General features: G+C 37.4%; 1 protein-coding gene across 2 annotated transcripts in view; it reads right to left on the bottom strand.

The window, feature by feature from the left end:
* LOC126278658 (mitogen-activated protein kinase kinase kinase 4) overlaps nucleotides 1-16,522 on the bottom strand; it is a 184,663-nt gene that overhangs the window by 67,267 nt on the left and 100,874 nt on the right. For both annotated transcript variants that reach the window (XM_049978889.1, XM_049978878.1), the window contains exons 13-15: nucleotides 8,322-8,435; nucleotides 4,452-4,632; nucleotides 1,603-1,764 (exon numbers count right to left, since the gene is read on the bottom strand). In XM_049978889.1, coding sequence (XP_049834846.1) covers nucleotides 1,603-1,764; nucleotides 4,452-4,632; nucleotides 8,322-8,435 — 457 coding nt within the window. The remainder of the gene's footprint in view (nucleotides 1-1,602; nucleotides 1,765-4,451; nucleotides 4,633-8,321; nucleotides 8,436-16,522) is intronic.

Below are 16,522 nucleotides of genomic sequence, written 5' to 3'. Positions count from 1 at the left end.
GGGGACACGCACATAAAACAAGAATTTCTCACCATAGAAGTGGCCTACGTGATGCGAAAAAATGATTGGAAAAAAAAAAATCGTTAGAGAGAGTCGTGAAAAAAGACAAAATCTTACAAAACCTGGAAAACATACAAGAAAGTGCAAACTACTTTTCTTGGCCAAGAAAGTAATGTAGGAAATGGCAGAAAAAATTGATCATACAGGCGGTCATTTTTCCCTCACTATATTTGCAAGTGGTACAGGGAAGGAAATGATAAGTAGTGGTGCAGGGTGCCCTCCACCACAGTGGAAAACAAATGCATAAAAATGTGAAAAAAATGTATAAACAAGGTAAGTGGAGGGTGGGAAAGAAAATAGCTGTGAAATATACAAATTAATTGACAAGAAGCAATTGGGAGAACATCCTGCAGTGTAGTGAACCATGAACAAATCATTATAGGCAAATTTGTAAATGTAAATAACAATGGACCCATCTATGTGCAATGAAATCAGTACTAGAAAAGATGCAGGGGTGAAGTGTTGATTAATCTGGATGGTAGAGATAAATAAATGAACGGACTAGCACAAAGGAGTAGAAAACAAATGACAGTTTGACCAAGACAGATGATAACAAAGACTGACAAAAGCATTACATAAGGAGAAACACTACTGAGAAAACTTAGAGAAGCAGCAATTGAAGCTGACTGCTGAATGATTCTACTGCCGTGTACATACATTGTGCCTATGGGCCACAAAGATAAAGATACTAGAAATTAGGGCTCATATGGAGGCTTACAGGCGGTCATTTTTCCCTCACTATATTTGCAAGTGGTACAGGGAAAGAAATGATAAGTAGTGGTACAGGGTGCCTTCCGCCACGCACCATATGGTGGCTTGCAGAGTATCGATGTAGATGTGGATGTAGGTGACCATATGGGCTAATATAACAATGAAAATAATCAATTTTTGACAATGCAATGTAATTGGAGAGATGTCTGTTCAGTTCTTTATGAACTGTTTGTGTTAATCTATTAATGCCACACTGATGAAGTGCTGACATAGTTATGTTGTTACAGATCTTTGTTATATATTCCTTGCTACGGTCTTTGCTACCCTTGGAACAGAATATTCTGAGGTCAATATAGTCATTAAGCAAATAACTGTTTCACTTTTCTGCGACTAACTACTGGGACATTCTTGCTTTGCACAACACATAAATCAAGTTTTCTTTCACATTTAACATGTTAAAGGATGCAAACACAATTCTAATCCCAGGCTTCACAGTCTGTTCTTTTGCAGATATCATTACATAAAGATCCTGAAATGTTGTTTTAAATTAAAAATGAAACATGTATCACGAACACACTTCTCAGCCACAAAACATTATTAATCATAAATTTTCAAGTCATTACTACATTATCCTTTAAACACCTGTTCACTGGTATCATTCAACAAGGTGTATGCAATTGACATTTACTGAAGTAATAATATGTAGTGAAAGGTAACCAACAGAAGGCATACTGAAGTGCAATAAACATTATGGAAGTTTGTGATTCTTACTACTTCAAAGAAAATAAAAATTGTTTATGATATGCATTCAACCAAATGAAGATTGCTTACCTCAAATCCAAATTTGTACCCAAAATGTAAGACTTCCCTTGAGCGATTCAGAACTTGTAATCGGTCACATTCCTCAAGGTCAGTCATGTCATGAGCATCACAAGTATCTTCCACAAGTCGTATAGTAGTAGTAATGTCAGAACAGAGGGCAACAGCACGTGCCTACAAAATCCGCAGTTTTGTTTATATTTCAGCTGTAAAATAACATTACAACATCTATCTCCACACAATTACACAGTACAAATCAATATACAGACTACATTATGGAACAAGTTGCCTCTGTTTAATTCAAGCTGAGAAAACATATAATTGTAACCAATACACAAAAAAATTGTGTTTTGCATCATCTGAATAATAATTGTGACTATACTAATAGTTCTATGATTTATTCAACATAATTGCATGTGAAACAACTTCTAATCATTTTAACAAGTGCAGGACACAAGTATGTCAACTGTTTCAATCCTTCATCACTAACCTGTACCATTTTGTTACTGGCACATTGATTTTATTGTCCTTTTTTTGGTCTTACTGTGATTAATACCGCCATACATGTGCTTTTCAATATTTCAACCTTGGCTAATGATGGCCTGGAAATCTAATGTGTTTCCAATAAGATTCATTTATGCATAATTGCAGTTTAATAATATGAAAGCTTCTTCCAAAGCTGCAGGTAATCGTTCTAGTGAACTCAAGTCATCGTTCCTAGCTCCTTTCTCAACTCTGAATGTTTCATTTTCTTGACACAATCACAAACCACATTACTGTGTGTGGTGGAGGGCACTTTGTCTACCACTGTCACTTCCCTTTTCCCTGTTGCAGTCATGTATGGTGTGCGGGAAGAACAATTGCTGGCAAGCTTCCATGTGGGATTGAATATCCTTAATTTAATCTTCATGGTCTTTATGCAATACATACATAGGAGGAAGCAAAATACTGGCTGACTCTTCTAGGAACACACACACTCAGAATTTTAACACAGATTATACCATGCTGCAGAACATCTCTCTTGCAATATCTGCCACTGGAGTTGACAGAGCATTTCCACGACGCTTTTGCACTTACTAAATGAACCTGTAATAAAATGTGTTGCTCTTCTCTGAATCGCCTCTAATGCCTCTGTCAATCCTACCTAGTACAAATCCCAGATTGATGAGCAGTATTCACGTATTGGTCAAACGGGTGTTTTGTGAGCTACTTCATTTGCTGATGGGCTGTTTTTCCTGATGATTCTTCCAATGAAGCCCAATCTAGCATCTGCCTTACCAGTGATCAATTTTATAAGGTTGCTCCACTTCAAACTGCTCCTTATGCATACTCCTAGATGTTTTAGGGAAGTAACTGCTTTCAGTGGTTGTTCTAGATGCACGTGACCATATAATATTGTGTCTCTTTTTCTCTACGTATCTGCAATATGTTACATATTCTGATTAATCAAAATTTACAAACGTTCTCTACCTAAATTGTTAACACACATCTATTTGAAACTTATACCATTTCTGACTGTCTACCTTTTTAATACAAGGAGAAATAAGATAAACAAAATGAAACTTTTTACATTAATTTTTAGCTTCACTGCCTACTTTGTTTATTTAGACTATCATCTGTGGTATCACTATTTTTCATCCTCATCGTCGTTATTATCCTAACAAGACAGCTATGAATCTTATATCTTCATTGTCACAAATATTTGGCTGTTTCTCCCGAATATGTTGCAATTCATGAGGTTGCGATTCTGGTGGGGCTCGAGAACACGGCTGTTGCGCCGTAGCAGTCTGGTCCCTTTAACCCCCACAATCGGTAAAGATTTTTTGTAAACATCCTATATATCACAAAGGATTAATAAGCTGGCAGTTCATATCTTCACCATTCTCTTTCCTGTGGATTACAACAAATACTGCATTGTTCCAAATATTTGGTATTGCCTTCTTTGTAAAAACACTTGAGAAAAATTTTACACATTTTGCTTTCACCATCTCTCCCCCTACTCTTATCACTTCTACTGATTTTCTTTCTCTTTGCACCTGCCAAATGGCTTTTCTTACTTCTTCTGGTAATATCTTTTACAGTCTTGTTCTCCTCCTAGGGTAACAAAACATGAAAATTTGATGCATGGGACAAGCACATAAAATTATCATAAACTGAACACATGCACTTAATGTACATAAAGAATAAATAAATGGATTTCAGAACTATTAGTGGCTGCATTCAAAAACTTTTCAAAGAAAAAAACAGAGAGAGGGAGAGGGAGAGGGAGGCGAGGGAGAGGGAGGCGAGGGAGAGGGGGGCGAGGGAGAGGGGGGGCGAGGGAGAGGGGGGCGAGGGAGAGGGAGGAGAGGGAGAGGGATGAGAGGGAGAGAGGGGGGGGGGGGATCATTCTGTTAGTGTAATTGTTGCTCTGACATTTTGAAAGGCAAGAGAAAGAACACAGATGTGAGCTTTATATCAAAGAGAAAGGTGCTTGGACAACTCAGATGGTATGGCACTAAATTGGAGAGGACATCTGGTCACATACACAGGCTTTATCTCCCATTTCTGATCACATTTGACTACAGGAAGTGAACAATTGTGTTAAGGAAATGACACATATGATGAAGTGCCACTTTTCTACATGCTGTGTTTACTTACAGTTACTTGTTTAAAACATGAGGCTCTAGATGATGTCTACACTTCGGGTGTGGCACTAGATACAGTAATGTACGTTAATGAAGAAGTAGGATTAGATAAATCATAAGACACAAAAAAATAATTAAAAACTTATCAACAAGAATAAAATGATCCACATTTTATTTCATTTAACAGCTGCCAAGGCTACTAGTTATAGTGGTGGAAGAGTATCTAATACAAACCTTAAGTTCCTGCAGCGAACCAGCAATAATAACGCTGCATGAAGGGTGGATGCTGCTCAGGAACTCAGGGTTTTCTAGGTCTTTCCTCAATGTTTTTGCAAATGCCAGTGCCTTTAATGCCCTATCACGTGCTTCAGTGTAAAGGAACTGGATTTCCCTGCAGACGGACAGTGCTGTTTGCCTGTGCAAATGTGCATAAATAAATTTTAATTATTTCTATTTTGAATACATGAAAAATAAAACAATCAGTGTATCAACACATGCTGCCACACAAGAAGAAATAAATAGATAAGGAAGAATTAAATAAAATTTCTTCAAGATGAAAATACTTTGTTGCTTAAAATATTATTGTGAACATACAGTGTGTGTGAATACTCTCTTTCAAATTCTGAAGGTGGCAGGGGTAAAATACAGGGAGCGAAAGGCTATTTACAATTTGTACAGAAACCAGATGGCAGTCATAAGAGTCGAGGGGCATGAAAGGGAAGCAGTGGTTGGGAAAGGAGTGAGACAGGGTTGTAGCCTCTCCCCGATGTTATTCAATCTGTATATTGAGCAAGCAGTAAAGGAAACAAAAGAAAAATTTGGAGTAGGTATTAAAATTCATGGAGACGAAGTAAAAACTTTGAGGTTCGCCGATGACATTGTAATTCTGTCAGAGACGGCAAAGGACTTGGAAGAGCAGTTGAACGGAATGGACAGTGTCTTGAAAGGAGGATATAAGATGAACATCAACAAAAGCAAAACGAGGATAATGGAATGTAGTCCAATTAAATCGGGTGATGCTGAGGGAATTAGATTAGGAAATGAGACACTTAAAGTAGTAAAGGAGTTTTGCTATTTAGGAAGTAAAATAACTGATGATGGTCGAAGTAGAGAGGATATAAAATGTAGACTGGCAATGGCAAGGAAAGCGTTTCTGAAGAAGAGAAATTTGTTAACATCGAATATAGATTTAAGTGTCAGGAAGTCATTTCTGAAAATATTTGTTTGGAGTGTAGCCATGTATGGAAGTGAAACATGGACGATAACTAGTTTGGACAAGAAGAGAATAGAAGCTTTCGAAATGTGGTGCTACAGAAGAATACTGAAGATAAGGTGGATAGATCACGTAACTAATGAGGAGGTATTGAATAGGATTGGGGAGAAGAGAAGTTTGTGGCACAACTTGACTAGAAGAAGGGATCGGTTGGTCGGACATGTTTTGAGGCATCAAGGGATCACAAATTTAGCATTGGAGGGCAATGTGGAGGGTAAAAATCGTAGAGGGAGACCGAGAGATGAGTACACTAAGCAGATTCAGAAGGATGTAGGTTGCAGTAGGTACTGGGAGATGATGAAGCTTGCACAGGATAGAGTAGCATGGAGAGCTGCATCAAACCAGTCTCAGGACTGAAGACCACAACAACAACAACAACAACAAGTATTCCTTTACAAATATGAGCGCTTGTTCATTTTCAATACTATGACACACATCTCTTCTACCACCAACTCTTTGCTTTTCATATTTTGAGAGGAGGTTGTATGGAGCAAAAAAGAAATAAATTTTTAACGAATATGGGCTCCAGAATGCGTACCTTAAGAGCTAAGAGCACTTGTTCACTAGAAGAAATGTGCTTCACATTACCGAAAATGAACAAGTGCTCATAGCTCTTCAAGTATTTGTTTTAGACCCCCTGTTTACCAAACTTTTTTTCCTTTCTTCTCCCAAAACATGGAAAGCAATGACCTTGCAGCAGAATAGATCTGTTTCATAGTACTGAATATGAACAATTGCTCATACCTCTTAAAGTACACATTTTATAGCCCACGTTTACTAGACTTTTTTTTCTTATTTTTGTACAAGGAACCTGTCGCAAAAGGTTGTTGGTGCTTGCTTATTATGGTCCCACTGTTAATTTCTCATAATGCGTATGCAGCAACCGCACATGCTATGATGCTTGTGCTGTGGCAGGTAGGGATGATGATGACTGCATGGTTATCAGCACCCATCTGTTTCACTGTCCAGTCTCACAACTTTCCCGATTGATGATGAAATGATGAGGACAAAAAACACACACACACACACACACACACACACACACAGCAGTCTCTGGGTGGAGAAAATCCACAATCTAGATGGGAATCTAATCTGGCAAACTGTGATCCAGAGGCAACAACATTAGCCACTAGGCCATGAACTGCAGGTGCGGCACGTAGGGCTCTACTGCCACTGAAGAGAGTGGTCTTTGGCATTGGGTGCAATTCTGCATTACTCCTTATATAAAACTGAAAAGCATATTCTGATACTAGGTTCCATGGAAAATGTTTGTCATCATGAATCCATCAACATCAATGGTGTGAATTTCAAAATTTACTGGCATGACACTGAGTTTTCAAAGGAGTGAAATGATTACTTTATGGGGTTTATCAACACATAATAAATTTACCATGGACAACATCACCTGCTCTTCAGCAAAGAGTTTAAGAGACCTTTGATATGCATTGATGGTACACCAACCCACACAGCATTATTCAGTCACAAAGAATGAGTTATTACACTATTAAGTAACCAAGCCATGTTTAACAAATTACAGATGAGACATTACATCCAATAAAGCAACGTGCTGTCGACTGTAGATAAGCTGATCAGTTTATTATGAAAACTGTATCAACTTCAGTCATCATCATAATTTTGGTAATTAAATGAATGCTAATTTCTGCAGCAATTTATTTCCTTCTACAGAGTGGAAAACCTTACAGAAGGGAGTATCTTTCTGTGGAACACAGTGTTTACATCTAATGTATAAGGAGAAAATTGTGAAAAAAGTACAGCACTCTACTCCGAAGTACCAATTATGAGGACGCTCTGAGAAATAGCAAGATACTGGGCATCCCCACTATGTAGACTGATTTCAAGCTACTTAATAATACCATACCATTTTATTCAGTATTCTAATACTGCAAGTCCAAAGGAAGCTGCTACTGAACAATCTGTGAATGCTTACAATGAGCTACGTGGTACAAAGTCCTGTCACCTGTGAGGTCTGAGATGTTATTCAAATTTCAAGGATGGAAGTTGAAACAGGCACAAATTTACCATCTGCTTAAAGAAGTGTATGGTGAAACAGTAATGATTTGAAGAAATGAGAGAAAATGGTGTGAAATGCACAATAAATGAATAAATATGCATCGTAAAACTCAATCTAGAAGTCCATTGCTCATCACAGATGATCTGAAGAATCATCAAGAAGTTCATAGACTTCCGGGGATGTAGTTTTGCAATTTGTGAAATGAATGAAATGAGGAATTATAGTACAGTCTCCTTCAGTGAAAACATCTATGTAAGAAGCAATTCAGTATTTCAGCTTTCGTCCTCCGCTTCAGAGTCTAAGTACGACCTTTAAGTGTAAATGATATTTCTCTTGAGCGTTCACTCAGTGAATGAGTCTATATAACTAAATACACACCTCATGAGGGAGTATATGTATGTTAATTGAAGGCAGTTCTGATTTTTAATGTAGTCTACAAATAACAATTACACTTTTATCTTTTCACATTGTGTGTGCAATGCTACGACGAAACACTTGGGAAATCATTCTCTACGGCTGGTAGAATCCTTTCAGATTGTGATAAATTTTCCTTTAGCTGATGGCTAAGTATAATTACCTAAAAAGATACCAAATTTTCAAGTGCCATTGACAGTTTAATTTCAGGTACACATCATGAATTGTAAAACAAACACATTTATGTAAATAAATTCATAATGTGCACTTGAGTATTTACTCAAGTAATAATAAAGTAAATACTAATTAAGCCACGTGTCACGAATGTCTTTAAATGTTTGACAACTGCAAACAGTCAGCTAGTAAAAATATCAAACTTACTTACTTCACTGAAATGTCCTCATCTGATTCATCCCCATTGTGAATTATTTTTGTCAGTTCTTTTACTCTCGTAGTGAGATATTCTCCGACAGCTTCCAACATCCCCCTTGCAATGCGACTGAAAATTAAATTGCAATATTTCCTTTAAAGTCTGTATAACTGCAGAGTAAATAGGAGAATAACTATCAATTAATAAATATCTGAAACTGTGTGTCACACAATACTAACATTGCACCTAAATCTTATTTACAAACTGAAAATAAATATGACCAACATATCATATCAAATCAATATAAAATGTGTGTAACTAATCATGTGTAATACAAAGTTGAACTCTCTCAACATATAAACAAAAAATTTATTTTATTTCTGATCTGTAAATCCATTTTCCTGAAGTAACTGAAACCAAAAACATATGGCAGCACATTAGTGAAGTTCACAGCTAAATTTTGGCACAATACTCCAATAAAACAGTATAAGACACAACAAATGTACATGGAGGTAAAATGAAAATATTGTGTGACATTGTTAATTGTGGAGTTCTACTGCTCTAATCAGCATCTTTTCACTCTCGCGCGCGCGCGTGTGTGTGTGTGTGTGTGTGTGTGTGTGTGTGTGTGTGTGTGTGTGTGTGTGTGAAGTGTAACTTTTTTATGGTTAAATGTCAGAAGTATATGACAACTGTAGCATCACTTTTGTGTTGTTGATCAGGAAGAGTGAGGAAAAACTCATGCTGCCATGTAAGTTGCTGTCCTTTAGTAGCAATGGGAAAGAAGGGAGGGGGCATTGTCACCTGCAAGGTCTCCATCTGACTAATGCATCACACTGATCAGTGACACATGCTGACACTTCAAGGAGATTTGTGATTCAAAACTGGACGTTGGTGTACTGGTGGCAATCAAGGTACAGCATTCTCTCTCTTTCTCTTACTGACAAATATGTGTGATGAAATCATCTTAATCACCAGGATTCAGAAAGGCTCCTGGTAAAATTGGCTCCAGGTCAACTGACACAGTATTAGTTAAAGAGTTAGCTACCTTGGCAACACGAGCATGTACATTTTGGTAATCAACCATAAAACACTCTGATGTCCTTCATTTAATCATCCCCAGTATCACTTAATTTTATGGAAGTATTTTTTCAGTGTCTTTGGTTTGCATATTAAGGTACAATTGTACCAGTACAATTTTCTCCTTTTCCTGCTCCAGTCATGGTTGATATGCAGGATGAACCACTGCTGGTGCCACACTGTATGGGCCCAAATCTCTGTAATTTTAGTGTTGTGGTCACTACATGAGACGACCTGGTATCTTTCTCGACTTTTTCTGGAATGTGGATTCTCAGAATTTTGTGAGTAAGGCTCCCCGTTTTGCAAAATGTCTTCCTTTAAAGTCTCCAACTGTTATTTGTTTGGCTTTGCTGTGATACTTTCACATTAAATAAAAAGTAAGTAAATACATCAAATAGCTTTTGTTTGAACCTTTTCTATTGCTTTCATTAAGAGCCTAGACTGATGAACTTTACTCAGGAATAGGTTGAATGGGAGTTTCGTAAGCAACCTCATTCAAGCTTGTATTATGTTACCATAGTCCTTCCTTAAAAGTATGATAATAGACATAAGCCTAACACCTACATTCCCTACAGCATGGTGTTCCACCTTAAAGTCACTGCAGGTAGATACTATCAGGTACTTGAAAGTTCTCACTGGTTCCAGTGATAGTGTGTATCACTCAGACAAACAATATCAGATCTTTTCACTCATTTAAGCGGATTGCATTACATTTATTCACGATTTGAGTTAGTTGGATATCTCTGTCCTACATGCTGACTAAATTGAAGTCTCGTTGCATTTTGGAGCAAATTTCTAGCTATGTCTCCTCTCAGTATATGACTGTACGATCACCAAATCACCTGACAGAGCTACAAATGTTATCCATTACATCATTTATAAATCGTGAACAGCAATGACTGCATCACACTACCTTCAAGTACACCTGACATTCTGAGACTCAGACTATGCCTCCCCATTTACAGCAGCATAATGCCTAATGAAACTTCCTGCTGAATTAGTACTCGAACTGGGGACACCTTCCCCCCCCCCCCCCCCCCCCCCCCCCCAGGTACATGTGAATAAGCTGTTCAAGTACTGTTCACCACCTGCTCTCACAAACTTATTTTTGCCAGCACCTTCTTTCCAACGTTTCCTGTATATCACTCCTGGAAGAAAAGATAGTCTGAAGAAATGGTTCAGCAACAGTCCATGAGACTTTAAAGAATAAATTTTCATTCTGCAGCAGGATGCGCACTGATTTGAAACTTTCTGACAGATTAAACCAATGTGCTGGGCCAAGATTCAAACTTGGATGGGTTGGGAGTGTACTTGGATGGCTCAGGAAGTAGATCATTTGGCCACGTGATGCAGAGATCACTGGATCGAGTCCCCGTTTGGCTCAAAGTTTTAATCTACCATGAAGTTTCAAATTGCTTCAATCCTTAACAGGTATGCTCATCAGTGAAAATCAGTTTCTGATATTCAATTTTCATCTTCTGCTAGTCACATTGCTTGTAAATGTACAATGGATGAACTGAAAGGATATCTTTAACTGGGGCAGTGTGGATAAATTTTGATTTGGGTCTGGAAAGTAAGCCTTTTGACAGAAAGGACATATTTGGAGCAGAGGGGCACCTGGAGGAGATACGTACAATAGCATGTGAGTCAAGATTGGGATCTACGGGTATGAGTATTGTTCTGAATGGGCCTTCCTGATCTCCTGAAACGTGACTATGTCTAATGTAGCACAATGCACAATGGAAGCGTCCCCAGGTAATAAGCTTCAAAATAAATAAATCTTTTTCACATGGCGAAGAAAGAGATATTTTGTCACACTGTTGTAAGAACTGGGGCTAAAACTGTCATCCATCTACACTATGTTCAAAATTTTGACCTTTGCAAGTAATTTTGACTTCACAAATACGAAGAAATGGCTCAACAGGAAGACATTCTTCTGCAGACTTCAAGAAATTTTCAATGTTTTGAAACTTAAATACACCATAAAAAGCCAAATAAAGTACACTGAGGTAAAAGGAAACTATTTTATGAAACAAAAAGGCTTCTGATAATTTTTTGACCCAGCAGTCATTTATTTTCCAGTCTTATTTCACAAAGGATTTTCAGTTTTGTTGTGGCCTTCAGTCTAAAGACTATTTTGTTGCAGCTCCCCAGCTACTCTATCCTGCGCAAGCCTCTTCACCTTCAAATAAGTACATGAATCTACATCCATTCATTCGAGCCTGCTTACTAAATTCATCTCTTGGTCTCCGTCTACAACCCTCTGAACATCCCTCAAATACTAAATTGATGATACCTTACCTTGATGTCTCAGAATGTATCCTATCAAGCGATCCCTTCTTTTAGTGAAGTTGGATCAGAACTTTCCTTTTTCCTCAAAATTATGCAGTGCCTTGTCATTACTGATCTACCCATCTCATCTTCAGTATTTTTCTGTCACACTACGTTTCAAAAGCTTATGTTATCTTCTTCTCTAAACTGCTTATCGTCCACATTTTACTTCCCTACACTTCCAGACAATTACTTTCAGAAAAAAGCTTTCTAACAATTAAATCTATATTAAATGTTAATAAATTTTTCTTCTTTCAAAATCCTTGTCTTGCCATTGCCACTCTACATTTTATATCCTCTCTACTACTACCATCATCAATTATTTTGCTGTCCAAGTACCAAAACTTGTCTACTACATCCAGTGTCTCTTTTCCTAATCTAATTCCCTCAGCATTGCCTAATTTAATTCCGTTATCTTGGTCTGCTTTTGTTGATGTGAATCTTATGTCCTCCTTACAAGAGACTGTGCATTCCATTCAACTGCTCTTCCAAGACCTTTGCTTTAACCGATAAGATTACGTGTAACTGACAAACCTCGAAGTTTTTATTTCTTGTCGTTGAACTTTGAATTCCTACTCCAAAATTTTCTTTGGTTACCCTTAATTTTGAAGTTATGCACTTACTTACAATTGTAGTGCCAACTGTGTTTCAGTGGACTATTATTTAATATATTTAATTTTTCTTTCATAAGCATTTGGTTTTGGTTGTTTTTATTTTATTTCATATGAGATGACTGAGCATTTCATCCGATTGGCATTAATCTTCTATATATCACAGACTGACAGATTGGCCACTGTTGCACTTGCTGTATGAGCCCAGGATGTTGGGGTACAAGATCCACAACACTGCATAGGTGCAGTTCTTTGTTTCTTTTTTCTTTTAATAATAATGATTGTTATTGAGTTTATTGGGAGAGGTTTGCTTCGAAGTGCTTTGTTGACCACTGTATAACTCAGATGCAGACATTCATATTATATTAGCAAAAAAGTGGACTGTATTTTTATGAAATAAAAAAGACAAATGATTAAATTTTTTTCACCTACAATTAGCTCCCCATTCTAAAAAACAGCTCACTGAATCTGCTACTGAGAAAAAGACAGGGAAGGTGAGGGAATGGGAGAGAGGGAGGGAGAGAGGGAGAGAGAGAGAGAGAGAGAGAGAGGGAGGGAGGGAGCGAGAGAGAGAACAACTATATCCTGCAACTGAACAGAAGACTAAGGAAATGGGAGGTTAACCAAAAAGAAATGAGCACTCAAGAAAAGTAATGTTTTGGAATTAATAGTGTTCCATCATAATAGTCTAAATAGCCTACATTAGAACAACTGGAACGAATGTATTTTGGAGACTGATATTTATGGCAGCAATGGTACCACCAAGTGCCTCATCCATTCCCACATTGTATTTACTACGTTTTGCAGTCATGAACCATCACTGCAGTTGCCAATTGACACTAGCACCGACACTGCTCTTGCCCAGTTCTGCCACTGCCTACTGTCACTGCAGAAGCAGACAATGACAACAACAACAACAACAACAACAACAACAAGCCATAAGGTGATTATAATGGTAAAAGAAGCCAAAATAAACCACTGGTGACCGAATAAAGAGCTAGTTGTTTTTCATGAGAACGATGTTTCCTAAATCCGTGTTGACTGTGTGTCAGTAAATCGTTTTCTTCGAGATAATTCATAATGTGTGAACACAATATATGTTCCAAAATCCTGCTGCATATCAACATTAATGATCTGGGCCTATAATTTAGTGGAATACTCCAACTACCTTTCTTGAATATTGGTGTGACCTATGCAACTTTCTAGTCTTCGGGTACGGATCTTTCATCGAGTCAACAGTTGTATACGATTGTTAAGTATGGAGTTATGGCATCAGCGTGCTCTGAAAGGAACCTAAATGGACCAGAAGACTTGCTTTTATTAAGTGCTTTAAGTTGCTTCCCTACTCCATGGATACCTAGTTCTAAGTTCATGTTGGCAGCTGTTCTTGATTCGAATTCTGGAATAATTACTTAGTCTTCTTTTGTGAAGGCCTTTGGGAAGGCTGTGTTTAGTAACTCTGCTTTGGCAGCACTGTCTTTCATAGTATCTCCATTGCTATCGTGCAGGGAAGGCATTGATTGTGTGTTGCTGTTAGCATACTTCATATACGACCAGAAACTCTTAGGATTTTCTGCCACGTTTCGAGACAAAATTTTGTTGTGGAAATTATTATAAGTATCTCACATTGATGACCATGCTAGATTTCAAGCTCCTGTAAAAGATCACCAGTCTTGGAGATTTTGCATCTGTCTAAATTTGGCATGCTTTTTTCGTTTTTTCTACAACAGTGTTCTGACATGTTTTGTGTACCAAGGTGGATCATCAGAAAAATGTAAATTAATGCAGGTGAGCAAGAAAACAATCCTGTATTTTTCGAATACAGCATTAGTAGAGTGTTGCTCGACACAGTCCCATCGATTAAATATCTAGGTGTAATTATGCAAAGCTTTACGAAATGAAATTAGCACGTCGGAATTGTAACAGGGAAGGCAAATGGTTGACTTCAGTTCACTGGGAGAATTTTAGAAAGAACGATTCATTTGTAAAGGGTATGGTACATAAAACATTAGTGTGACCTATTCTTGAATACTACTCAAAAGACATAAAGAAAGACATTGACATGATTCACAGGCTGGCTGCTAGACTTGTAACTGGTAGGTTCGATGAACAGGTTAGTATTATGGAGATGCTTCATGAATTCAAATGCAAATCCCTAAAGGACGTTATTTTCTAGGAACAATGCTGAGAAAATTTATAGAAACTTAATTTGAATATGAGTGTAGAATGATTCTACTGCTGCTGATTTACAAACTGCACAAGAACAATGAAGATAAAAGAAACTGAGGCTTGTATAGGTACATATAGACAGTCATTTTTCCCTCACTTTATTTGTGAATGAACTGGAAAGGAAATGACTACAAGTTGTATGCAACACTCTCCACCATGCACCATGCAGTGGCTTGTGGGGTATATATGTAGATGGCCAGTAATGACTTAGATGATATTAAAAAATTGATAGTAGATTTTAATGAGGGATTACACATACAGATATCAAATCAAACCAAGAATTAAATCTCAGAATGGACAATTTTAATAAAGAACTAAATCCTCAAAACAGAAACTTAGATAATTTCATCAGCTGCCTTTGTAGCTTCTACCAACATAATACAGAACACACAGAACTGCTGAATTAAATCTTAATATGACAAATGACTGTAAGATTATATTGCCAGGTTGAAAATTAAAAAAAAAATCAATTAAAATGAGATATTAATATGAATAATGATCCATTAAATAATTTAAAATTAACATTAGAAGAAGAACTGATTAAAAATTACAGATGTTTTAATGAGGAGTTTAACAATGATTTATAAGTATCATGAAACGAAGTCATGGAAATTGTTCATTAAGTGTCACCTGATGTAAATGCCCAAAGAAAATTACAGGGAGATAGTTACCTGGATATAGCAACTGAGTTAAGGGAAAACTGACAGGAATTCAAAAGTCTAAAGAAACAGGCAAACTGTAATAGTCACTTGGTTACTGAACTGAAAGAAACATTCCCAACAAAATACCACTGGGGCAATGGGTGCAGTACATTCAATATGTACAGAATATTGAACATACTGAGATTAGGTTAGAGGAAATTATTAGGCAGATGGCAGAGATGGTTAATCATACAAGTTTTAAACATACTTAAAGGACTGCTAGTAAAGATAATGGGAATAGAGACTGTAAAGCAGTGAGGGGACAGAATTTCTGCATACTTAAATATGAGATATTTCCCCCATAAGCCACAACTAAACAGTCTGCTGTACCATTGTTTTAATGCTCCTATGGCTAACTTGTCATTTATTAATGTTATGTTACAGTGTAGGTTTCAAATAGTGCACAGGTCCACAATTTTGCATAGGATTTGCTCAGTTAGTGCAGATATTTGTTGGTGTTGTGTTGCTATATGTTTGAGGCACTCATTGGGCAGTGTACAGCAGTTGAGAGTTCACCGGCAGATGCTTTTTACATCACAGCAAGCACGTCACCGCCTTTACAACATTGTACAGACACTGAAGAGGCCCTACAGAAAAAGGAAAGAGAATGACCATGGAAAATAGCACACACACACACACACACACACACACACACACACACACACACACACACACACACACACACAATAAAAGAGCCTCATATATGAAGCAGTTAGATTGTTGTAATGAAATACCAGAAACTCCACATAGAAATATCAACAATGCAGAAAATGACAGATTGCTACTAACCATAAAGAAGACACGTCAAGTAGCAGACAGGCACAATTAAAAGACACTTACATACACACAAGCAAACAAGTACACCTCACACACACACGACTGCCAACTCCAGCATTTCTGGCCAGAGAAAACAGGGGAATAGTAAGAAAAACTGGTTGCGATGTACAGTAACGAAACAAAAAACTGACAAGCTATACAAGGAGTTCAAATAAAAAAGGAGAAGAGAAACTGGGGAGAGATTTAACGAAGGGGAAGGATGTACAAACAGAATTGTTGAAGTTATGGACAGTAAAACTCTTTGTGCATCAACAATGGGCTTGGTCCACGGTAGTGCATAACGCAGGGCAAATCCAAGAGGTATATTGGAGAAATGCAAACAACACCAAGTGTCACGGAACAGTCGACAGTTGTAGATCCTAACGATTATAGCTACAGCTATATTTTTGTAAGCTGTTGACAGTGAGTTCTTGTAGCAAAACTAGTG

Source organism: Schistocerca gregaria, chromosome 1 (assembly GCF_023897955.1).
Source record: "Schistocerca gregaria isolate iqSchGreg1 chromosome 1, iqSchGreg1.2, whole genome shotgun sequence".
Classification (NCBI taxonomy): domain Eukaryota; kingdom Metazoa; phylum Arthropoda; class Insecta; order Orthoptera; family Acrididae; genus Schistocerca; species Schistocerca gregaria.
Note: the sequence above shows the minus strand (reverse complement) of the source record. Positions and strands in the feature narration are given on the sequence as shown.